General features: G+C 45.5%; 1 protein-coding gene across 1 annotated transcript; it reads right to left on the bottom strand.

Annotated features, from left to right (window-relative positions):
* Positions 1-121: 121 nt before the first annotated feature.
* LOC129828765 (transmembrane protein 235-like) lies at positions 122-23,966 on the bottom strand. The gene is made up of 4 exons (XM_055889960.1): positions 23,248-23,966; positions 22,984-23,049; positions 22,671-22,808; positions 122-3,480 (listed from the first exon to the last, which is right to left on the bottom strand). Exons 1-4 carry the CDS (start codon positions 23,423-23,425, stop codon positions 3,227-3,229), a joined length of 636 nt encoding a protein of 211 aa, XP_055745935.1. The 5' UTR covers positions 23,426-23,966; the 3' UTR covers positions 122-3,226.
* Between the last annotated feature and the right edge of the window lie 2,802 nt (positions 23,967-26,768).

Below are 26,768 nucleotides of genomic sequence, written 5' to 3'. Positions count from 1 at the left end.
CAGTTCTGACTTGGTGTACAGGGAGAATACTGTAAGAACAGCCTATGTTCTGAATTCTGTCACTGTACATTTCAAAAGTGCTGAACAAATTGTTATATTGACTACGTCCATTTTAGCATGCTCATTTGGCATTTTATTAGGATCCCCATTAGCTGTTGCAAAAGCAGCTGCTACTCTTCCTGGGGTCCACACAAAACATGAAACATGACATAAGACAGAACATTAATAGAGAAGAACAGCTCAAAGACAGAACTACAGTTGAAGTCGGAAGTTTACATACACCTTAGCCAAATACGTTTCAACTCAGTTTTTCACAATTCCTGACATTTAATCCTAGTAAAAATTCTCTGTCTTAGGTCAGTTAGGATCACCACTTTATTTTAAGAATGTGACATGTCAGAATAGTAGAGAGAATGATTTATTTCAGCTTTTATTTCTTTCATCACATTCCCAGTGGGTCAGACGTTTACATACACTCAATTAGTATTTGGTAGCATTGCCTTTAAATTGTTTAACTTGGGTCAAATGTTTTGGGTAGCCTTCCACAAGCTTCCCACAATAAGTTGGGTGAATTTTGGCCTATTCCTCCTGACAGAGTTGGTATAACTGAGTCAGGTTTGTAGGCCTCCTTGCTCGAACATGCTTTTTCAGTTCTGCCCACAAATTTTCTATAGGATTGAGGTCAGGGCTTTGTGATGGCCACTCCAATACCTTGACTTTGTTGTCCTTAAGCCATTTTGCCACAACTTTGGAAGTATGCTTGGGGTCATTGTCCATTTGGAAGACCCATTTGCGACCAAGCTTTAACTTCCTGACTGATGTCTTGAGATATTGCTTCAATATATCCACATAATTTTCCTCCCTCATGATGCCATCTATTTTGGGAAGTGCACCAGTCCCTCCTGCTTCACGGTTGGGATGGTGTTCTTCGGCTTGCAAGCCTCCTCCTTTTTCCTCCAAACATAACAATGGTCATTGTGGCCAAACAGTTATATTTTTGTTTCCTCAGACCAGAGGACATTTCTCCAAAAAGTACAATCTTTGTCCCCACGTGCAGTTGCAAACCATAGTCTGGCTTTTTTATGGCGGTTTTGGAGCAGTGGCTTCTTCCTTGCTGAGCGGCCTTTTAGGTTATGTTGATATAGGACTCATTTTACTGTGGATATAGATACTTTTGTACCTGTTTCCTCCAGCATCTTCACAATGTCCTTTGCTGTTGTTCTGGGATTGATTTGCACTTTTCGCACCAAAGTACGTTCATCTCTAGGAGACAGAACGTGTCTCCTTCCTGAGCGGTATGACGGCTGCGTGGTCCCATGGTGTTATTACTTGCGTACTATTGTTTGTACAGATGAACGTGGTACCTTCAGGCGTTTGGAAATTGCTCCCAAGGATGAACCAGTCATGTGGAGGTCTACAATTTTTTTTCTGAGGTCTTGGCTGATTTCTTTGGATTTTCCCATGATGTTAAGCAAAGAGGCACTGCGTTTGAAGGTAGGCCTTGAAATACATCCACAGGTGCACCTCCAATTGACTCAAATGATGTCAATTAGCCTATCAGAAGCTTCTAAAGCCATGACATCATTTTCTGGAATTTTCCAAGCTATTTAAAGGCACAGTCAACTTAGTGTATGTAAACTTCTGACCCACTGGAATTGTGATACAGTGAATTATAAGTGAAATAATCTGTCTGTAAACAATTGCAGTAAAAATTACTTGTGTCATGCACAAAGTAGATGTCCTAACCGACTTGCCAAAACTATAGTTTGTTAACAAGAAATTTGTGGAGTGGTTGAAAAACAAGTTTTAATGACTCCAACCTAAGTGTATGGAAACTTCTGACTTCAACTGTACATACATTTCTTAAAAAAGGTGCACGTAGCCTACATATCAATGTATACACACAAACTATCTAGGACAAATAGGGGAGAGGCGTTGTGTTGTGAGGTGTTGCTTTATCTGTTTTTTAAACCAGGTTTGCTGTTTATTTCAGCAATATGAGATGGAACAGAGTTCCTTGCAATAATGGCTCTATATAATACTGTACGCTTTTTAAAATTTGTTATGGATTTGGGGTCTGTGAAAAGACCCCTGATGGCATGTCTGTGGGGTAAGTGTGTGTCTGAGCTGTGTGTATGTTGACTATGCAAACAATTGTGGATTTTCAACACATTGTTTCTTATAAAAAGAAGTGATGAAGTCAGTCTTTCTTCAACTCTTAGCTAAGAGAGACTGGCATGCATAGTATTTATATCAGGCCTCCGATTACAATGAAGAGCAAGATATGCCGCTCTGTTCTGGGCCAGCTGCAACTTAACTAGATCTTTCCTTGCAGCATTGGACCACACGACTGGATAATAATCAAGATTAGACAAAACTAGAGCCTGCAGAACTTGATTTTTGGAGTGTGGTGTCAAAAAAGCAGAGCTTCTCTTTATTACGGACAGACCTCTCCCCATCTTTACAACCATTGAATCGATATGTTTTGACCATGACAGCTTACAATCTAAGGTAACGCCAAATCATTTAGTCTCCTAATTTCTTAATCAAAGTTACAGATTGCCTCTTATCCACTCAGCACTCCCTAATGCCATAGTTTGTACATCTCAATTATCAGTAGAAACCACCTTTGTTTATGCAAGTCAGCCATATCAGATATGTTTTTTAAACAGGCAGTAAATGAGGCTGAATGAACTGTTTTGCTGCCAGACAAGGCTCTGCTGATACCACTGTTACATCTGGCTAAGGATTCACTTGAGCTGCACCCTCAGTCTGCTCTGAGCATTTCTACTATGGCTTTTGCTTTGAGGGCATCCACTCATGATACATACTTCTTTCCTATAGCCCTTCACTTGCCCATGTTCTAAAATGAAACCCCTTGACCACTAACAGCCATTCAGAGTGACTTGTGGCTGAGGCCCGTAGTTTTAGTACATTTAATTTCTCATCCTATAGGACCACAATAATACAATTTGGTATTTTAGGGCATTTGTCAATTGAAATGTAGTGACTTATCACACCAAAAGATGGCACTAAATCTCAACTGTTTTGCCCATAGACTAAACCACATTGCATTTTGGATGAAAAAAAAATACTTACACAACAATTTTTCCAGAGGGAACTTAATTTGTGGTGCCAGACACGAGCACATACAAACAATTATAAAATTAAAGGTACAGTTCTGGACCAGTTGGTTATCCAGTTCTTGTGACATCTGCCTCTTGGGTTAGGTTACAACATGGAGAGGCCAGCCGTGGCCTTGTGGTCCGTGCTGCAGGGTGGCTAGTCGGGCAGCTAGCAGCAGCAGCAGGCCAGTGAGGACCTCCACGCAGAAGGAGAGCCAGGCCAGGCCGAGGGACCAGCCGAAAGAGGTGCTGACCACCTGGGCCAAACGCTCAGCCCCCACCAGCCTCTCAGTCTCAGCCAGCGCTTGTTGGGAGTAACTGATGTACAGGCTGACACCAGAGAGGGTCAGAACACCTGAGGAAACACACACACGTAACTTATGTAGCTGGGGCTCACTTTGAAGCGTGTCAGCAAACCTGGGGAGACAATAACAGTAAGTCATTGCTAATATACCAAATGCACACACAAGCAGTTGGAGAGGGAGATTAAACATTATTTTCACGTAAGCACAAGTATGTACAAGTGCTTACACAGTACACTTGGCTTGGAGAGAAGGATCACCTGAAAGGCAGTAGCAATGGAGGACAAAGACGCCACAGTCACTTAGACAGCTTCTTACACATAAAAGCATAGGATCAAAAGGACAGCCAGCGAAAGAAAGGAACACTTGAATGTTGTATTTTGTTTTATCTTTACAACCCACATATCACAATGAGAGAAACAAGAAGTAGACTGAAGCATGCACCATCTGATGATATCAGAGTTTAAGAGCCATCAGAGTCCTGTTATGTTGCTATGGAGGAAACTCCTGTCTTTGGTTCCGGCGGAATAGGAAAAGTCAATAAACTATAACGTCTTTGTATCCAGCTCCTTGCACCCAGCAGCACAAATCACCACATATTGCTGGCAGGGGGGCTAGGTGGGCATCATTTTAATTTATCCCTATATCACCCAAGAGCTGAGAGGTGTCAAGAGCTGAGAGGGAGAGGGAGGAAGGAGTGGAAGGTGTGTGAGTCAGTTATTATTGAGTTGACCTACAATCCTCAAATGGACCATCAGAGACCCTTACTTTTCCCTCAGACTCCATCTACACTGGACTGACTGGCGACTAATACAAAGATACTCATCAAATTCCAGAAAACCATAGAGCCATCAAGCCAGGAACATTAGAAAGAACATCAGTGGCAATTACACAGAGGGCTTATTCACACAGGACTGAAATATTAAAAGTGATCCGAATGACTTACAATGAGAAAACCAGAGAGAGCACCACAGGGAGTATAATCAACTACCTATCAGCCTGCTCAATGATTGCTGGCTACGACAGAGACAACGTTTGTTAGCAGAAATGAACAGGAAATTGAAATAAACAAGTTCTGGATATTCCCTATTGACACTGACCCCAGATGACGGAGGCTCGCCTCTTAAGAGACTGCTCCTGATTACTTCCAAGATGTGGTAGCCTTGTGGTTCGTACGAGGCTAGAGGCTGTGGTAGCCTTGTGGTTCGTACGAGGCTAGAGGCTGTGGTAGCCTTGTGGTTCGTACGAGGCTAGAGGCTGTGGTAGCCTTGTGGTTCGTACGAGGCTAGAGGCTGTGGTAGCCTTGTGGTTCGTACGAGGCTAGAGGCTGTGGTAGCCTTGTGGTTCTTACGAGGCGTGGTAGCCTTGTGGTTCTTACGAGGCGTGGTAGCCTTGTGGTTCTTACGAGGCTAGAGGTGTGTCAGCCTTGTGGTTCTTACGAGGCGTGGTAGCCTTGTGGTTCTTACGAGGCGTGGTAGCCTTGTGGTTCTTACGAGGCGTGGTAGCCTTGTGGTTCTTACGAGGCTAGAGGTGTGTCAGCCTTGTGGTTCTTACGAGGCGTGGTAGCCTTGTGGTTCTTACGAGGCGTGGTAGCCTTGTGGTTCTTACGAGGCGTGGTAGCCTTGTGGTTCATACGAGGCTAGAGGCTGTGGTAGCCTTGTGGTTCTTACGAGGCGTGGTAGCCTTGTGGTTCTTACGAGGCGTGGTAGCCTTGTGGTTCTTACGAGGCGTGGTAGCCTTGTGGTTCTTACGAGGCGTGGTAGCCTTGTGGTTCTTACGAGGCGTGGTAGCCTTGTGGTTCTTACGAGGCGTGGTAGCCTTGTGGTTCTTACGAGGCGTGGTAGCCTTGTGGTTCTTACGAGGCGTGTCAGCCTTGTGGTTCTTACGAGGCGTGTCAGCCTTGTGGTTCTTACGAGGCGTGGTAGCCTTGTGGTTCTTACGAGGCGTGGTAGCCTTGTGGTTCTTACGAGGCGTGGTAGTCTTGTGGTTCTTACGAGGCGTGGTAGCCTTGTGGTTCTTACGAGGCGTGGTAGCCTTGTGGTTCTTACGAGGCGTGGTAGCCTTGTGGTTCATACGAGGCTAGAGGCTGTGGTAGCCTTGTGGTTCTTACGAGGCGTGGTAGCCTTGTGGTTCTTACGAGGCGTGGTAGCCTTGTGGTTCTTACGAGGCGTGGTAGCCTTGTGGTTCTTACGAGGCGTGGTAGCCTTGTGGTTCTTACGAGGCTAGAGGTGTGTCAGCCTTGTGGTTCTTACGAGGCGTGGTAGCCTTGTGGTTCTTACGAGGCGTGGTAGCCTTGTGGTTCTTACGAGGCGTGGTAGCCTTGTGGTTCTTACGAGGCGTGGTAGCCTTGTGGTTCTTACGAGGTGTGTCAGCCTTGTGGTTCTTACGAGGCGTGGTAGCCTTGTGGTTCTTACGAGGCGTGGTAGTCTTGTGGTTCTTACGAGGCGTGGTAGCCTTGTGGTTCTTACGAGGCGTGGTAGCCTTGTGGTTCTTACGAGGCGTGGTAGCCTTGTGGTTCTTACGAGGCGTGGTAGCCTTGTGGTTCTTACGAGGTGTGTCAGCCTTGTGGTTCTTACGAGGTGTGTCAGCCTTGTGGTTCTTACGAGGCGTGGTAGTCTTGTGGTTCTTACGAGGCGTGGTAGTCTTGTGGTTCTTACGAGGCGTGGTAGTCTTGTGGTTCTTACGAGGCGTGGTAGTCTTGTGGTTCTTACGAGGCGTGGTAGTCTTGTGGTTCTTACGAGGCGTGGTAGTCTTGTGGTTCTTACGAGGCGTGGTAGTCTTGTGGTTCTTACGAGGCGTGGTAGTCTTGTGGTTCTTACGAGGCTAGAGGTGTGGGTCTCTCAGACACTTATAGCTTCCAAGTATCACCCAGGTGGATTCTACACTTTCGCTGGTGGATGTTCCAGCCTACCTACAGAGGATGAGTAGCTATGAACTTCAGAGACAGAGATGCCTGATGAAGAGCTCCAGGCCTGCTTGTCTGACTGATGTTTCTCCCTACCTGGCTGTACCATCGACGCCATCTCCACTCAAGCTATTCCTTTATTTAACTGCATTCTCATCTAGCCATAGTTATAACAGGTCATATCTGCTCTGCTCCGTTCAGAATCACTAGAAGCAGCAGACAAGGAAATCCAATTTCACCTTTGCTATTCTTACTCATGGAACCCCTGGCTCAGGCCACTGATCAATCGAAGGAAATAACACAAATTTCCCTAAAATCTACTGATCACTTAATCTCATTACACGCTCAATTATATTTTACCATATCTAGACAAAGTAGCTCTATCGCTCCCAAACACTGAATTTATCTATGATATTTAATGCTTCATCTCAAGCTATAAAAGGTATCTAACCAAATCAGCCCTACAGCCTCAAGACACCGATGGTAGACTCCATCTCTACTTATGGAATACCAATTGTTTCCCAATTTAAATAATTGGGAGTAGATATAGTTCCTTCCTTAGATTAAACCCTTTGCCAAAAACTTTAACAGAATGCTCAAATCAATTCAATCCAAACTCAGTAAATGAAATAATATTTCAGTTGTTTTAACTGGCAGAATATCTATTGTCAAAATGAATATATTGACACGGCTGAATTTCTGTAGTTCAATGCTTCCCATTGGCCTGGAAGAGGTGGTCTTCACTGAGATATCCCTTAAACAACAATGGAAACTAGAGAAGAGTAGTTCTGCAAAATGGCAACCATCTCACTCTCTCCCATTTAACCAGTAGGGGGGAATGGGTTGGGGTTATCCTTGTATGCATTTCTTTGATATATATATTTTTTTACACCTATAATTCCCCCCCCTGCTGTCTAAGGGGTGTACTTGTACATCAATTTGCCTCAAGCTACAGAAAAAAACAGATAGACTCCTGCCCTATGAGCTGTTCTGGCTCAGACAAGCCAATGCTCGTGCAAGGCTACTTACTGCTGCAGAAGCACTTTGGCTCAGTCTGACCCGCAGTCCCTCTTCCTGAGGGGATTGAAAGGACCTTTGTGTTGTGAGGCTTTAGGGCCCCCTTAGCCCCAAAGCTCACTGATGGTTGTGTTTATTTAACATTTTTATTAAGCCCAAGGAATTTGTTAAATTGAGCATTTGGCAGATGATACAAGACCTTCACATAAACACAAAGAGACAAGTTTTCCAGTAAATTGGAGACGTTTACAAGAAAACATGCTTGATGGAGGAATTGAAGAAGATAAAATCAAAGATGAGAATGACAGGGAGAAGACAGAAGAGCGATAGAAGGATGGAGAGAAGGCACAAACACAATAGCGCCACACGTAGAGTGACCACAACAGAGAGAGGAAGACACATGGCACACATTCACAGACCAAATTCACAAGGAGTCAGTAGAAAGTCAAATCACTGAACAAAAATATAAACGCAACATGTAAAGTGTTGGTCTCATGTTTCAATAACGAGAAATCAATGATCCAAGTAATTTTCCATATGCATAAAAAGCATATTTCTCTCAGATTTTGTGCACAAATTTGTTTACATACCTGTCAGTGAGCACTTCTCCTTTGCCAAGATAATCCATCCACCTGACAGGTGGCACATCAAGAAGCTGATTAAACATCATGATCATTACAGAGGTGCACCTTGTGCCAGGGACAATAAAAGGCCACTAAAATGTGAAGTTTTGTCACAACATAACGCCACAGATGTGAAGTTTGAGGCTGCGTGCAATTGACATGCTGACTGCAGGCATGTTCATTTCTCTACTATAAGCTACCTCCAACTTCATTTCAGAGAATTTAGCAGTACACCCAACCGGCCTCACAACCGCAGACCACGTGTATGGCGTCGTGCAGGCGAGCGGTTTTCTGATGTCAACATTGTGAACAGAGTGCTCCATGGTGGCAGTGGGTTTATGGTATGGGCAGGCATAAGCTACAGACAATGAACACAACTGCATTTTATTGATGGCAGTTTGAATGCACAGAGATACCGTGAAGAGATCCTGAGGCCCATTGTCGTGCTATTCATCCCCACCATCACCTCATGTTTCAGCATGATAATGCACAGCCTCATGTCGCAATGATCTTTACACAATTCCTGGAAGCTGAAAATGTCCCAGTTCTTCCATGGCCTGCATTCTCACCAGACATGTCACCCATTGAGCATGTTTGGGATACTCTGGATCGACAGCTTGTTCCAGTTCTCGCCAATATCCAGCAACTTCGCACAGCCAATGAAGAGGAGTGGGACAACATTCCAATATCCACAGCCGGATCACCTCTATAACATCATTCATTGAATCAGATGGCTCATTCATCACAAACCCACTGATATTGCCAATTTTTTTCATTGGCAAGATTAGCAAATGTAGGCATGACATGCCAGCAACAAATGCTGACACTACACATCCAAGTATATCTGACCAAATTATGAAAGACAAGCATTGTAATTTTGAATTCCGTAAAGTAAAATACACTGCTCAAAAAAATAAAGGGAACACTTAAACAACACAATGTAACTCCAAGTCAATCACACTTCTGTGAAATCAAACTGTCCACTTAGGAAGCAACACTGATTGACAATAAATTTCACATGCTGTTGTGCAAATGGAATAGACAAAAGGTGGAAATTATAGGCAATTAGCAAGACACCCCCAATAAAAGAGGGATTCTGCAGGTGGTGACCACACACCACTTCTCAGTTCCTATGCTTCCTGGCTGATGTTTTGGTCACTTTTGAATGCTGGCGGTGCTCTCACTCTAGTGGTAGCATGAGACAGAGTCTACAACCCACACAAGCGGCTCAGGTAGTGCAGCTCATCCAGGATGGCACATCAATGCGAGCTGTGGCAAGAAGGTTTGCTGTGTCTGTCAGCGTAGTGTCCAGAGCATGGAGGCGCTACCAGGAGACAGGCCAGTACATCAGGAGACGTGGAGGAGGCCGTAGGAGGGCAACAACCCAGCAGCAGGACCGCTACCTCCGCCTTTGTGCAAGGAGTAGCACTGCCAGAGCCCTGCAAAATGACCTCCAGCAGGCCACAAATGTGCATGTGTCTGCTCAAACGGTCAGAAACAGACTCCATGAGGGTGGTATGAGGGCCCGACATCCACAGGTGGGGGTTGTGCTTACAGCCCAACACCGTGCAGGACGTTTGGCATTTTCCAGAGAACACCAAGATTGGCAAATTCGCCACTGGCGCCCTGTGCTCTTCACAGATGAAAGCAGGTTCACACTGAGCACATGAGCACATGTGACAGACGTGACAGAGTCTGGAGACGCCGTGGAGAACGTTCTGCTGCCTGCAACATCCTCCAGCATGACCGGTTTGGCGGTGGGTCAGTCATGGTGTGGAGTGGCATTTCTTTGTGGGGCCGCACAGCCCTCCATGTGCTCGCCAGAGGTAGCCTGACTGCCATTAGGTACCGAGATGAGATCCTCAGAGCCCTTGTGAGACCATATGCTGACACATGCACATTTGTGGCCTGCTGGAGGTCATTTTGCAGGGCTCTGGCAGTGCTACTCCTTGCACAAAGGCGGAGGTAGCGGTCCTGCTGCTGGGTTGTTGCCCTCCTACGGCCTCCTCCACGTCTCCTGATGTACTGGCCTGTCTCCTGGTAGCGCCTCCATGCTCTGGACACTACGCTGACAGACACAGCAAACCTTCTTGCCACAGCTCGCATTGATGTGCCATCCTGGATGAGCTGCACTACCTGAGCCACTTGTGTGGGTTGTAGACTCCGTCTCATGCTACCACTAGAGTGAGAGCACCGCCAGCATTCAAAAGTGACCAAAACATCAGCCAGGAAGCATAGGAACTGAGAATTGGTGTGTGGTCACCACCTGCAGAATCACTCTTTTATTGGGGGTGTCTTGCTAATTGCCTATAATTTCCACCTTTTGTCTATTCCATTTGCACAACAGCATGTGAAATTTATTGTCAATCAGTGTTGCTTCCTAAGTGGACAGTTTGATTTCACAGAAGTGTGATTGACTTGGAGTTACATTGTGTTGTTTAAGTGTTCCCTTTATTTTTTTGAGCAGTGTATATTGTTTATCAACAATGACAAGCCACCGGGGTCTGACAACTTGGATGGAATATTACTGAGGATAATAGCAGATGAAATTACCACTCCTATTTGCTATATATTAAATTTAAGCCTACTAGAAAGTGTGTGCCCTCCTACCTGGAGGGAACACAAATTATTCCCCTACCTAAGAATAGTAAAACCCCCTTAACTGGCTCAAATAACCGACCAATCAGCCTGTTACCCAGGGGCGAAAATCTGAGATCAACCTTGGAGGGGACAATTACATTAAATTTTCTCAAGAGCAATTCCTGAGGGGGACACCAAAAGTAGTGCTGTAACACATAGCATACGTTGTTAAATGTATATTGAGGAACCATAATTCCTACAACTGGATAATTGATAGGTACAGTAGTTAACTGAAGGGTTTTCCCAACTTGTTCAAATGTTTAAATCATTATAATTCTACTACTAATAATAGTTATAGCAGTGCTCCTTACCAGTCCAGTATGTATGCAGGTATTTGTACTTACAACCAGCAATATCAAGAAAGGTCAGTAGGTGACAATGGTACTGTACACTGTATGGGTGTAGTTTTCATAAATACAATGAACATGGTGTGATCACATCTAAAAGAATCTCCATTGAGAACCATCACAAAGTTGGTCTCCGTATTGAATTGACCTTTTAATTTGACTTTTTCTGATACATTTATATAGTCATTAAATATGTCCACCTGGCCTGAGTCTATTACAATATCTTTGCAAGAACAAAAAGCTTAAAATAAGTACAGTTCTAAAAGCAAAATAACTACTTCAATGAAAAACCCAAATAAATCAACCAAAATATCCTTCAGTCAGTGTCTCAACTCTTCAAACAGCAGCTATGGACAAGTATGTCGCACAAAGTATGCAATTTTAAATAAAATAACATGAAATAAATCATTTGTAAGTGTACTGAAAACTACTAAACAAAAGAACAACTATCAATTACACCATGGGTTCTCAAACAGGGGTCCATGGACTAATTGCAAGGAGTCCGTGAAATAAAAAAGTATAATGAATGTAGTCAGTACCACAAGGTTTCCAGTAAGTTTACATATAATAAAGAGGGGGTGGAGGTCCCTGAGGACCGCTCAAAACCTTGCCTGCCTTGCCTCAAAATATGCAGGGGTTCCAGTACCCCAAAAAGGTTGAGAACCACTGCTATACACACTACTGAACAAAAGAACCGAGCATATGTTTGCGGGTTTCCTCAACAACACATCAGTTGGCACTTTCGCAATGCCCTCGCCTGTTGTCTCCGACACCCTGTATAGCCCAATAAACTCCTTGTGAGGGACATGGTCATGGTCAACATAACGCAGACAGACATTCTCCTGTTCAGCACCAGAGACATCTTGAGTACCATCAACAATTAATGAAAATTGTACAATCGGAAGAGACTTAATCTCAGCTGCAATGCCTCGAATGACTATTGGCCATGATGTTCAGAATTTCATTCTGTGCTTTGGGGCCTGTGTACATTGTGGTACGCTCTGTTAACCACTTCAGTAAAATGGGATCATCCTCTTCTGCCCTAAGTTTCAAAATCTGGTATAAATTCCCACTGTCATCCGTGTGGCCTCTAAAGGCTTGTCCCTGTCTTACTACATGCCGCACCGAACTAACAATTTTCATCAAGCAATGCCTTGCGTCATCCAGCTGTTTACCCCACGCGCTGGACATAACTGGACACTGATTGGATTTAGCTGGTGTGCTGTTACAATTACAAAGTAGCGGTGGGTTTGGCAATTTTGATGTGCTGTGAATTTTTCAATGCCTTTTCTCCAGTTCCTAAATCCTGCACTAATGAAGGCAGCATCAGCTCTTTGGCCAAAAGATGGCTGGCTTGAAAACCCTTGGCTACAGTGAAAACACAACACTCCTTTTATTGATGGTGTAACGGCAGTCCTCCTCCTCTTCATCTGAAGAGGAGGAGTATTGAGGGAACCAAGGCGCAGCGTAGTGAAATTACATATTTTATTAACGAAAAAACACGAACTTGACTAAACTAACAAAAACAACAAACGGTGTAGACAGACCTAAACGACGAACTTACATAAAACAAGAAGAACGCACGAATAGGAAACATAGACTACACAAACCGAACAAACCGTAAACAGTCCCGCGTGGTGTACAGACACGGAAGACAATTACCCACAACGAACACTGTGACAACGCCTACCTAAATATGACTCTTAATTAGAGGAACGCCAAACACCTGCCTCTAATTAAGAGCCATACCAGGCAACCCAAAAACCAACATAGAAACAGAAAACATAGAATGCCCACCCAAACTCACGTCCTGACCAACTAACACATATAACAAACTAACAGAAATAGGTCAGGAACGTGACATAACCCCCCCCATAAGGTGCGAACTCCGGGCGCACCAGCACAAAGTCTAGGGGAGGGTCTGGGTGGGCATCTGACCACGGTGGTGGCTCAGGCTCCGGGCGAGGTCCCCACCCCACCATAATCAATCCTAGCCTCCCTCTCCCCCTAAAAATGTCCACCCTCAATTTACCCCCACAAAATCCTCTTAGTAACATCAATGACAGGGACAGCACCGGGACAGAGAGATAAATCAAGACAGAGGGATAGCACCAGACAGAGGGATAGATCAGAATAGAGGGGCAACTCCGGACTGAAGGGCAGCTCCGGACAGAGAGACAGCTCTGGACTGAGGGGCAGTTCTGGGTATATAGCCGTTTCTGGCTGAAGGGCAGCTCATGGCTGACTGACGAATCTGGACGCTCATGGCAGGCTGACGGCTCTCGACGCTCATGGCTGGCTGAAGGCTCTGGACGCTCATGGCTCGCTGACGGCTCTCGACGCTCATGGCTCGCTGACGGCTCTCGACGCTCATGGCTCGCTGACGGCTCTCGACGCTCATGGCTCGCTGACGGCTCTCGACGCTCATGGCTCGCTGACGGCTCTCGACGCTCATGGCTCGCTGACGGCTCTCGACGCTCATGGCTCGCTGACGGCTCTCGACGCTCATGGCTCGCTGACGGCTCTCGACGCTCATGGCTCGCTGACGGCTCTCGACGCTCATGGCTCGCTGACGGCTCTCGACGCTCATGGCTCGCTGACGGCTCTCGACGCTCATGGCTCGCTGACGGCTCTCGACGCTCATGGCTGGCTGACGGCTCTCGACGCACATGGCTGGCTGACGGCTCTCGACGCACATGGCTGGCTGACGGCTCTCGACGCACATGGCAGGCTGACGGCTCTCGACGCTCATGGCAGGCTGACGGCTCTCGACGCTCATGGCAGGCTGACGGCTCTCGACGCTCATGGCAGGCTGACGGCTCTCGACGCTCATGGCAGGCTGACGGCTCTCGACGCTCATGGCAGGCTGACGGCTCTCGACGCTCATGGCTGGCTGACGGCTCTCGACGCTCATGGCTGGCTGACGGCTCTCGACGCTCATGGCTGGCTGACGGCTCTCGACGCTCATGGCTGGCTGACGGCTCTCGACGCTCATGGCTGGCTGACGGCTCTCGACGCTCATGGCTGGCTGACGGCTCTCGACGCTCATGGCTGGCTGACGGCTCTCGACGCTCATGGCTGGCTGACGGCTCTCGACGCTCATGGCTGGCTGACGGCTCTCGACGCTCATGGCTGGCTGACGGCTCTCGACGCTCATGGCTGGCTGACGGCTCTCGACGCTCATGGCTGGCTGACGGCTCTCGACGCTCATGGCTGGCTGACGGCTCTCGACGCTCATGGCTGGCTGACGGCTCTCGACGCTCATGGCTGGCTGACGGCTCTCGACGCTCATGGCTGGCTGGCGGCTCTCGACGCTCATGGCAGGCTGGCGGCTCTCGACGCTCATGGCAGGCTGGCGGCTCTCGACGCTCATGGCTCTCTGGCGGCTCTGGCGGACCCTGTCTGGCTGGCGGCTCTGGCGGATCCTGTCTGGCTGGCGGCTCTGGCGGATCCTGTCTGGCTGGCGGCTCTGGCGGATCCTGTCTGGCTGGCGGCTCTGGCGGATCCTGTCTGGCTGGCGGCTCTGGCGGATCCTGTCCGGCTGGCGGCTCTGGCGGATCCTGTCTGGCTGGCGGCTCTGGCGGATCCTGTCTGGCTGGCGGCTCTGGCGGATCCTGTCTGGCTGGCGGCTCTGGCGGATCCTGTCTGGCTGGCGGCTCTGGCGGATCCTGTCTGGCGGGCGGCTCTAGCGGCTCCTGTCTGGCGGGCGGCTCTAGCGGCTCCTGTCTGGCGGGCGGCTCTAGCGGCTCCTGTCTGGCGGGCGGCTCTAGCGGCTCCTGTCTGGCGGGCGGCTCTAGCGGCTCCTGTCTGGCGGGCGGCTCTAGCGGCTCCTGTCTGGCGGGCGGCTCTAGCGGCTCCTGTCTGGCGGGCGGCTCTAGCGGCTCCTGTCTGGCGGGCGGCTCTAGCGGCTCCTGTCTGGCGGGCGGCTCTAGCGGCTCCTGTCTGGCGGGCGGCTCTAGCGGCTCCTGTCTGGCGGGCGGCTCTAGCGGCTCCTGTCTGGCGGGCGGCACTAGCGGCTCCTGTCTGGCGGGCGGCTCTAGCGGCTCCTGTCTGGCGGGCGGCTCTAGCGGCTCCTGTCTGGCGGGCGGCTCTAGCGGCTCCTGTCTGGCGGGCGGCTCTAGCGGCTCCTGTCTGGCGGGCGGCTCTAGCGGCTCCTGTCTGGCGGGCGGCTCTAGCGGCTCCTGTCTGGCGGGCGGCTCTAGCGGCTCCTGTCTGGCGGACGGCTCTGTAGGCTCATGGCAGACGGGCGGCTTTGCAGGCTCATGGCAGACGGGCGGCTTTGCAGGCTCATTGCAGACGGATGGCTCAGACGGCGCTGGGGAGACGGATGGCTCAGATGGCGCTGGGGAGACGGATGGCTCAGATGGCGCTGGGGAGACGGATGGCTCAGATGGCGCTGGGGAGACGGATGGCTCAGATGGCGCTGGGGAGACGGATGGCTCAGATGGCGCTGGGGAGACGGATGGCTCTGGCCGGATAAGGCGCACTGTAGACCTGGTGCGTGGTGCCGTAACTGGAGGCACCGGGCTAAGGACACGCACCTTCATACTAGTGCGGGGAGCAGGGACAGGGCACTTCATCTGAAGAGGAGGAGTATTGAGGGAACCAAGGCGCAGCGTAGTGAAATGACATATTTTATTAACGAAAAAACACGAACTTGACTAAACTAACAAAAACAACAAACGGTGTAGACAGACCTAAACGACGAACTTACATAAAACAAGAAGAACGCACGAATAGGAAACATAGACTACACAAACCGAACAAACCGTAAACAGTCCCGCGTGGTGTACAGACACGGAAGACAATCACCCACAACGAACACTGTGACAACGCCTACCTAAATATGACTCTTAATTAGAGGAACGCCAAACACCTGCCTCTAATTAAGAGCCATACCAGGCAACCCAAAAACCAACATAGAAACAGAAAACATAGAATGCCCACCCAAACTCACATCCTGACCAACTAACACATATAACAAACTAACAGAAATAGGTCAGGAACGTGACAGATGGATTATAATGTAGCCAGGGGAAATCGCGAAACCATCTCTCTTGAAACGTCAACACTCTGTTGGCAAGAGTTTGCGGTTCTATAAATTGTGGGTGTGGCTGATATGGTTTTGTGCCATCACTGTGGTAACTGGACAATGCTGTGCCACTGTCCCCTATACTGGTGCTGCTGGCAACAAGGGTGACACTTGGTCCTGCCGTGGCTGTGACACTGTCCTCTGAAGTCTCTCTCCCTGGCTCTTTCTCTTTCACCACCCTAACTGACTCAGTCTGTCTCCTAGAAAATAAATAAGGTGTTTGCCGTACTCCTAACTACCGGTACCCAAAACTACACAATTAATCACAACAGCAATACCATTGCCGTAAACAAATCTTAGTTTAGTCACCAGTTTAAGTTGAGAGTGGGGGTATCCATGGCATTTTCCAATTATGTCCCTATTTTACAAGTCAAAAAAATTGAGAACCTTTCATAATGTTGCCAAACAAAGACTCAACAAACTTACCTGAGACTCCCTGTCTGCCAGTCTGTCCCTGCATATCTGTCCCCAACTCTGCTGTCTGTGTGCCATCTGTTGCCTGCTCTGCCTAATGACATCATTGTGAAACATTTCCATTCGCATTTCACTTCTTTCTTATGAACATTTGATCAACTAGTCGTTGAGATATTAGGATACTAGAGTTCTTACTATGCGTTTTGGTGTACTGACAAATACTCTGATGTCCGTCTTCTTACTTTTTTCTGCCATTTTTCTACCTGGCTGGCTGGCTGGCCTAGCTGCACACACACACATTTACACAACACATGCTGCAACCTTTTGTAATTTAAATAGTTTGTTTCATATTGGCTGGCTTCCAACAATAGCTGAATTTGTAAAGCTAGCGAGCACCAATTCCGTTTCTGTGTGTTTGCTATAATCTTTGCTACCTGGTTAAATAAAGGTGAAATAAAATAAAATAAAAAAAGTTCACTAGCGACAATTTATCTTTTGCAACGAGACCATTATATATATTTAAGACAATGGTAGAAGAGAGTGTAGTTCTGTTCTGTTCAGTTTGGACTTCAGTTTATTGCTAACCTTATCACAGGGACGTCGAAGCACTACAGCTGCATGCTGATCTTGGAATAAACTGACGATAGCAAAGATTCCATCTTTGACGACGCCACATAAATGGAATAGGTACTAGCTAGCTTGATAGTTAATGTTTGCTTTAGTTTGCGCGCTAGCTCTGCAAATTCAGCTAGTGTGTGAACCCTGCCAACATAAAAATAAATAAATAACATTGCTATGGACCTGCTATGGATTGACTGGATTAACCTCACGTCAGTTACGTACATGTCCCTTTCGGACAGTAGATACGAACCCTTTATTACCTTGCCAGCTAAAGAACTGGCAGTGGATCAAACCATTGTGAGGCAAAGGGCGGGGGGGGTCGCAATCTTTTGAAATTTAAATGCGCTATTAAGTGTCTATAATCAGCACAAGTGCTTTCATTGCGTATTATTAATATTATTGAAATTACATAGTTATGTTTACAGTGATATATTGGGGGGGACAAATCATATTTTTCCCAAGATGGGGGGGTCGTGTCCCCCCCGTCCCCCCTGGGATTTCCGCCTATGCTGTTACCAAGCCTTAATAAACTTTTGGAAAAAATGTTGTTTAACCAGATACAATGCTATTTTACAGTAAACAAATTGACAAGACTTTCAGCACGCTTATAGGGAAGGCCATTTAACAAGCACAGCACTTACACAAATTACTGACGACTGGCTGAGAGAAATTGATGGGGGGAGCTGTTTTGTTAGACTTCAGTGCGGCTTTTGACACTATCAAAGTCTGTTGCTGTAAAAACGTATGTGTTATGGCTTTACACCCAATGCTGTATGGTGGATAAAGAGTTGCCTGTCTGACAAAATACAGAGGGTGTTCTTTAATGGAAGCCTCTCCAACAAAATCCAGGTAGAATCAGGAATTCCCCAGGGCAGCTGTCTAGTCCCCTTACTTTTTTCAATCTTTACTAACAACATGACACTGGCTTTCAGTAAAGCGAGTGTGTCTATGTATGCTGATGACTCAACACTATACACGTCAGCTACCACAGCGACTGAAATGATAGCCACACTTAAAAAAGAGCTGCAGTTAGTTTCAGAGTGCGTGGCAAGGAATAAGTTAGTCCTAAATATTTCAAAAACTTAAAGCATTGTATTTGGGACACAATTCACTAAACCCTTAGACCTCAACTAAATATTGTAATGCATAATGTGAAAATTGAGCTAGTTGAGGAGACCAAACTGCTTGGAGTAATCCTGAATTGTAAACTACTATGGTCAAAACAAATTTATACAACAGTAGCTAGGATGGGGAGAAGTCGGTCTATCATAAAGCGCTGCTCTGCATTCTTAACAGTACTATCCACAAGGCAAGTCCTACAGGCCCTAGTTTTCTTGCACCTGGACTACTGTTCAGTTGTGTGTTCAGGTGCCACAAAGAGGGACTTGCAATTGTCTCAGAACAGGGCAGGATGGCTAACATTAATAATATGCATGTCAATCTCTCCTGGCTCAAAGTGCAGGAGAGATTGACTTCATCACTACTTGTATTTATGAGAGGTATTGACATGTTGAATGCACCGAGCGGTCTGTTTGAACTACTGGCACACAACTCGGACACCCATGCATACCCCACATGACATGCCACCAGAGGTCTCTTCACAGCCCCCAAGTCCAGAACAGACTATGGGAGGCACACAGTACTACATGGAATTCTATTCCACACCAAGTAACTCATTGCTAGCAGTAAAATTAGATAAAGATAAAAATACACCTTATAGAACAGCAGGGTCTGTGAAGCAACACAAACATCGACAGATGCACACAAACACACAATAACATACGCACTACACACACACATGTACACATGGATTTTGTGTTATAGATATGTGGTAGAGGCCTTGAGGGCACACATTTAAAATGTTGTATAATCTGTTATGACTGTGTTGTAATGTATTACTGACTTAATTTCGCTGGACCCCAGGAAGAGTAGCTTCTGCCGAGGCAGCAGCTAATGGGGATCCATAATAAATACGAAGGAGATGTGTCATACTGCATGAGGCAAATGGTAGTCACACCAGATACTGACCAGTTTTCTGATCCACGCCCCTACTTTAAAAAAGGTATATGACCTATAGATGCATATCAGTATTCCCAGTCATTCCCAGTCAAATCCATAGATTAGTGTCTAACGAAGGTATTTCAATCGACTGATTTCCTTATGTGAACTGTAATCAGTTGAAATTGTTGCATGCTGCGTTTATATTTTTTGTTCAGTGTAATTCCAGTCTTGATTCCATTTCACACATTGCCATGTGCTGTTGATTAGGTCTGGAGGCATGAAGAGTCTTGTTCGTTAACTCACTTCTCCTGCATCACAAGGCTTTCTTTATCAGGGTTATTCTAGGCAGTGTCACGGGGAGAGAAAGGGCACCAGTAGAGTTAGAATTAGTAGAATCTAGAATGTCCGTTCCACTCATTCAAATTGTGTGGGTACGCCCATCGGTCAAGAGCTGAGCGTTGGCTGAAGCTGCTGCATTGGTCACTCTTGATTAAGTGAAACAGTAAACAACGCTCTACCCTCAAGTTCCTAATCTATTAGGGCCCTTTTCCGACCAGAGTTAAGCGCACGTAAAACTAACATAATTCCCATTTTATGCACTTTTCTCGCTATGCGTATTCTGACCTTGAACCTAAGCAGCATGCTATTCACCAGCTATTTGTTCGGGTTGGAGATCGAAGAAATTAAGGTGTAGCGGAGGTGTGTCTACAGATAAACCTTATTCTGACCTTGGTTTAGTCGCCTAATAATTCCACTTTTACGCGCGAGGACTCCATGAATAAGGTCGAACGAATCTGCCCGTTCCAAGAGGAAAAAGCATATACATTATTTTTTGCTTGGAGACGAATGTGAAACCAACTATACGGAAGCAAACTGAAAATCAACATGTAATGTATTGCGGCCCCTTTTCCACAGTGAAAGAGGCTACAAATAGCTGTGCCGTTGTTACGAATTTTAATTGTGTGCCCGCAAAATTTGCGTGGATGAAATTTGGACACCAAAACTATAGGCTTCTGTAGGGCTGAACCTGCCGAGTTAATGCATGAGCATTAGAATGTCTTAATTATAGCTAGCATTTGTGGCTCATATTAGGCTAATGTTGTGCAATAATTTGGGTCACGTAGCCTTTTTGAATCATTGAAGAAATCAGACCACACGTAACAGGTTAAGCCTGTAACCTTGCGCACGGTTCACGACGAGTGGACCGTTATCACACAGTTGCATGATTAGTGAGAATTAGGGTAAATTCATAGGACTATTGTTCAAACCCTATTGTACACTTTTTTCCACCTTCGAATATTTTATGATTATACTTGAATATAACAACTTTCAGGATGAATCAAACCACTTTTTTATTCATCAAGATATGTAGTGCGTAAAGGCTCTCTAAACCTGTTTTTTTAATGATTCATAGATACTTTCCTAACCCTAAAATATACCGAATCTACAAGATCAGACTATTTTTGTATCTACCAGTTGGTGCTGAAACGGAGACGCATAGATTGCATTCTTTCATTGATCCCTATTTTCTGAACCCGTTCTCTCGATGTATTCTAGTCTTTCGATAAAATTCTAATTAAAGGGTATACAATATTTAATGGGATGGCTTAAGATACATGTACTGAAAAGTTGTTTTACATTTATTCAGCGCGCGCAAGTGAACCACGCCTGCAAATCTCGTTATGCGCCTTCATAAGGTAAATCTGAATACCAACTACTGAGAAATGCGTAGGAAAGGCCTGTGCAAGAGTAATTTCCTAAGTCAGAATCGGGCCCCTAAAGAATAAGGTGCTAAATCTTGGTAATGTTGTCCAACAATGAAAATGAAAACACTTTCCAGTGTGCTGTCCAATTAATTGATGTTCCTCTCAGAGGACATACAGTACTGTGTAATTGCACTTTCCATAGAGAAGGTCTTTACAACTCTAGAGCCAAGTGACTCTCCATAAAGATAATAAAGAATATACTGTACGGTTGAGAAGGTAATCCTCATAACTGGATTGGTAAATAACAGGCTAGGCAGGGGTGCCATCAAGCCATCTGTGGTCTATTCCTTCCCAGTGATATGGCTTTGTAATGGGGGATCTGTGTACAGTGTAAGTCCATCATCATCCATCGCTCTCAACCTAGTTCTCTCTCTCTCTCTCTCACAAACCTTTATATTTACAATCTCTCTCCATACCCTCATTTCTCTTGTTTAAATCCCAAACACTAATCTCTTCGTCTCTCTCAAATTTAAAGCCCATAACCCCACCTCTCTCCATCCTTAAGTCCAATAACCTCCACCTCTTTCTCCTCCTCTAAAGCTGGCTGAAGTCAGTCCCATCCATATCTTGTCCAGTACCTCCCCTCTTCTATTCTCTCCACCCCCTCACTCTATTACTCAAATGACTTATTTCAGTGGATATATCCAAATCATTGCTCTCCTCAGCAGTCCCCTTTCATCAAAATGAAATTAGGCAGTGGAAGTGTTTGAAACCAGAGGGATATTGCAGTGTTGGCCATCCCCAAAGATCAGTAACAGATATACTAATACCGGTAATCCATCTACTATCTGGGAGGCAAACAAACCAACATTTCCACTAAGTACAGGAGAGAGATGGACTGGCGGGCAGTGGAGAGAACATCCATCTTAAAATATTCTCCCTTCCTCTGTGGTCAAATCAAACCCATTATTATCAGTCTAGTTCCAACCACATGGAGATAGTTTAGTGTGTGTGGAGACTGACATTGTGGTAAATAACATTGCTGACAATAACAAGACCTTTCCAAGTCGTTCTGTGATGCAGAGCCAGATGGTGTGAGACCTTCTGTATCGTTGCTCCAATTAACCACACCACCACCCTCTCACTTCAACTGTGAAACTACAGGGGTGAATCTCAATTATCTAAAATGACCTTGATGCCTCTTGTCCTCCTTTGTACGATTGAGATGCACACAACTCTAAGTGAATGGGCTGGCTCTAAGCAGTCTTTCCCAACTCCAGTCCTCAAGCACACCCAACAGCACATATTTCTGTTGTAGCCCGAGACAAACTCACCTAAATCAACTCATTGAGGGCTTGATGATTAGTTGACAAGTTGGATCAGGTGTGCTTGTCCAGGGCTTCATCAAAAATGTGTACTGTTGGGGTTACTTGGTACTGGAGTTGGGAAACATTGCTCTAAAGCAGGGGTTGGCAACTCCAGTCCTCGAGGGCTTGATTGGTGTCACTTGTTCTCAATCCCTAGCAAACACAGCTGATTAATCAAATTTCATTCTGAACTGAAGATCATGATTAGCTGATTATTGGAGTCAGGTGTGTTAGCTGCAGCAAAACTGTGACACCAATCAGGCCCTCAAGGAATTGCCCACCCCTGTTCTAAAGACTTTATGGGTGGGAGTATGTTGCATAGGAATGCATTTGGACATGTAGGTGTCAGGTAGCCTTGCCCTTGTCCCAGATCGCCTTGTGCTATCATGTCAACTTCGTGTCATTCCATGACAATGAGTAACAAGGTGTTGGCATGGTAGCACAAACAGACTAGCACTTAGACTAGGAGTTAGGGCCCTAAGGATGAGCGATGATGGAGGACACACTTACTGCAGAGGATGAGATAGGAGGCGGTGCCAGTGAGGAGGGCGGGGCTCCGGGCCAGGGAACTGATCAATCCACAGATGCCTCCGAACACCAGCAGGACCAGGCTTAGAGGCAATAGGACCACAATCGCACTGTGCATGTCTGGGAAAACACACAGATACACAATATTCCAACCATAGGAGCACTTCTATCACCAACACTTGAGACACAGATAGCGGCTTCATCAATAAGAGAATCTATTCAAAATAGCAATAGCTGTAAATGTTTTATTCTATAATGTATTGTTTAATAAGGTGATAATGGACAGGTAACTCACTCAACATGTGCATCTCAGGTTCAGAGTAGTTGGGGGAGTTAAATGTGTAAGAATACACCTTCTGACCTGAAAAGATGGATAAACACATTGAGGACCATATGGTTTATCCACAGATTTTATTCAGTTTTCATTGTGACAATAAAACAGTGTCTTGCTACAGGAAAAATGACACAACAAATAATCCTACCTGATACTATAAAAGGCATCCATCTAAGAAAGACATTGGTTTCAAATGACTTAATCCAAATGCATAGGAATGCATACCTTCATAAGTTATCCACAGTCCGGAATGGGAATCCGAAACGTCTGTATCGGTCCGGTTGGTTCTGTTCACCTTAATAATGTACCAGTAGTCGCTCCCGATCGCCGTAGCCAGGAACGCAAAACTGAGGATACCGAAGATGCCAGCGGTGATCACCAGATAACTAAAGGACAGCTTCATCTCGCCTGATTGATGTAAAGTACAGTATTTGATCAGAGAAAAAAAACGTGTGCACCGATTCAACTCCCAGCCGGTATAGGGACTGGTAACATGCCCTATTTCTACGCACTATTTCTGTGGTTGACTAGAAGGGTTAATGCCAGTAAAATGCGAAAGTACTTCAGATTATAGTTTAGTAAATTATCACAACTAATCAAAATCATCTCCACTGGTAATCTTTATTTCCATATCTTCAGGATGGCGCTCTTTCCCGGTATATCCTGCAAATTCACCGCCCAATAAAGATTAAACAACGAGGTTACGAGGTTGAAGCGTGAAGCATTACTGATGAGGGTTATCCACTACGCTGAGGGATAAAATATTTTTTTCTGAGCAGCAGCAGAGTACAAGCAGGCGGGTCCTTTTATTTTATGTGCGCCAGGCGCACAAGTCTCTCACTCTCCCTTTTACGCATGGCTATTACGCACATCAACTAGTGCACAACACCAACATATTGTAGCGATCCGCAATGCGTAGGGTGTTTGCCTTTCACTCCAGCGACCCGGGTTAGCGTCTCTACCCCACCATTCACTACAATTTGTCAGCAGGTTTAACAGCAGATCCTCACTTTCCCATTTTATATAATCAGTTCTAACAAATTAACACAATATATGACAAATAGAACACGAGATAGTCAAATTGAGAAAAATTATATGTATTGATAAAAACATACCAACATAATGACAGACAATATTTACAATAGGCTACTGTGCTACCAGTGATTAAGTCAAAGAGAGCCGAAAAACATTTAAAAAGGACTCAAACAGGTCCCGTCTCTCCCCCTCTCTCATCCTTGGCAATCTTGACGAGCTCTCCCCTTCTGATTTTTGCCTCCCCCTCAAACTTAGTGATGGCATCATTGTATGTTTTTTCTGTGAGTGGAAAATAAAACATTTCAAATCTGGTGGTCTCATCATAAATTGTCCACACAAACGTATCTTCAGATAATACATTTTTAACTCAAAGATATGCCTGTATTTACAGTGCATTCGTAAAGTATTCACACCCCTTGACTTTTTCCACATTTTGTTACGTTACAGCTTTATTCTAAAATGTATTAAATAAATTGTTTTCATCAATCTACACACAAAACCCCATAATGACAAGGTTTTTTATAAATTTGTTCATCAATTTTTACAAAATTACATAAGTATTCAGACCCTTTGCAATGAGACTCGACATTGAGCTCAGGTACATCCTGTTTCCATTGATCAACCTTGAGATGTTTATACAACTTGATTGAAGTCCACCTGTGGCAAATTAAATTGAATGTACATGATTTGGAAAGGCACACACACCTGTTTATATAAAGGTCCCACAGTTGGCTGTGCATGTCAGAGCAAAAACCAAGACATGAGGTCGAAGGAATTGTCCATAGAGCTTCAAGACAGGATTGTGTAGAGGCACAGATCTGGGGAAGGGTACCAAACAATTCTGCAGTGTGGAAGAAGTTTGGAACCACCAAGACTCTTCCTAGAGCTGGCGACCCGTCCAAACTGAACAATCAGAGAGGTGACGAAGAGCCCGATGATCACTCTGACAGATCTCCAGAGTTTCTCTGTGGAGATGGGGAAACCTTCTAGAAGGACAACCATCTCTGCAGCACTCCACCAATCAGGCCTTCATGGTAATGATCAGACGGAAGCCACTCCTCAGTAAAAGGCACATGACAGCCTACTTGGAGTTTGCCAAAAGCTACCTAAAGACTCTCAGACACTGAGAAACAAGATTCTCTGGTCTTAGGAAACCCAGATTTAATTATTTGGCCTAAATGCCAAGCATCATATCTGGAGGAAACCTGACATCATCCCTACGGTTAAGCATGGTGGTGGCAGTATCATGTTGTGGGGATGTTTTTCAGAGGCAGGGACTGGGAGACTGGTCAGGATCGAGGGAAAAAATAACAGAGCAAAGTACAGAGAGATCTTTGATGAAAACCTGCTCTAGAGCGCTCAGGACCTCAGACTGCGGCGAAGGTTCACCTTTTAACAGGACAACGACCCTAAGCACACAGCCAAGGCAACGCAGGAGTGGCTTCGGGACAAGTCTATGAATGTACTTGAATGGCCCAGCCAGAGCCCGGACTTGAACCCGATCAAACATCTCTGGAGAGACCTGGAAATAGATGTGCAGCGATGTTCCCCATCCAACCTGACAGAGCTTGAGGTGATCTGCAAAGGAGAATGGTGTGTCAAACTTGTAGCGTCATACCCAAGAAGACTCGAGACTGTAATTGCTAACAAAGGTGCTTTAACAAAGTACTGAGTAAAGGGTCTGAATACTTATGTAAATGTCATCAGTTGTTTTTAAATCATTAGCAAAAAATCTAAACCTGTTTTTGCTTTGTCATTACGGGGTATTGTGTGTACATTGATGAGGGGAAAAAAAATATTTAGTACATTTTAAAATAAGGGTGTAACGTAACAAAATGTGCAACAAGTCAAGGGGTCTGAATACTTTCCAAATTGACAATATACGAGACGTTTGACCTCAACGTCACCTGATGCATGTTCTTCTGCATTAAGATTTTTCTAGCACAAGTTACAGGCTGTTAAGAAATAACATTCTCACAGTGGTGGGCCGTCAGGGCCTGCAAGGCCTTCTCTGCTGGCCTAAACATCATTAGAATAAAAAAAAAATTTAAATATATTTTCCCACAAATATGTATTAAATTATTCCCCAGAGTAAGAGTTATACTCTTCATTTCATAGCTTTCCTCTTGGTTGCACTGCTTCCAGCCCCAGGTTGAGATTTGGAGGGCTTGTCTTTATGTTAGATCTTTTATCCAATCATATTCAGCCATCATGTGTTGCCAGGGGTCTAAAATCTGCCCTCAGGCCTTCAGAATCAACAGTGCGGGCGCTTGTAGCTTATAGTGAACGGAAATGAAAATTTAGTGTCAACCAATCAGCTTTAGAGTTGGCTATTGTACAGTGTTACACAGGAGCCAGCTAGCAGGCGTAGTGCGTGCACGTCTTTTGATTGGATTACCAATATTGAGAGGCAGGTCCTATGGAGATCTAGGAAACTGAATTTGATAAACGAATTAATTTGCGTACTACTAAGCTGTTTTTTCAACCCACAATGGCGGAAGGAGGAGAAGATATCGATTTGGTCGAGGATATAATTATAACGCCATTCTCAAGACAAACTTTTCAAGAAAAGTTAGACATTGTAAGGAGAGGCGGGAAAGGGCTTCGTTCGCTCGCCACTTTCAAAGTTTCAACTACGAGCGCTGTCAACGGCTCCTTGGCTCCGAGAAGCACTGCAAACTGTACTGCTGGGAATGCCTATTATTTGCAAG

This window comes from Salvelinus fontinalis, chromosome 30, assembly GCF_029448725.1.
Source record: "Salvelinus fontinalis isolate EN_2023a chromosome 30, ASM2944872v1, whole genome shotgun sequence".
Lineage (NCBI taxonomy): Eukaryota > Metazoa > Chordata > Actinopteri > Salmoniformes > Salmonidae > Salvelinus > Salvelinus fontinalis.
The sequence above is the reverse complement of the archived record's forward strand: the minus strand, read 5'-3'. Positions and strand labels throughout refer to the sequence as shown.

Coding starts and splice junctions, on each gene's coding strand:
- LOC129828765 (XM_055889960.1), bottom strand. CDS start 23,425: ATGAAGCTGTCCTTTAGTTATCTGGTGATCACCGCTGGCATCTTCGGT. Junction 23,050..23,247: donor ACTGTGGATAACTTATGAAG/GTATGCATTCCT, acceptor CCATCTTTTCAG/GTCAGAAGGTGTATTCTTAC. Junction 22,809..22,983: donor ACCTGAGATGCACATGTTGA/GTGAGTTACCTG, acceptor GTGTTTTCCCAG/ACATGCACAGTGCGATTGTG.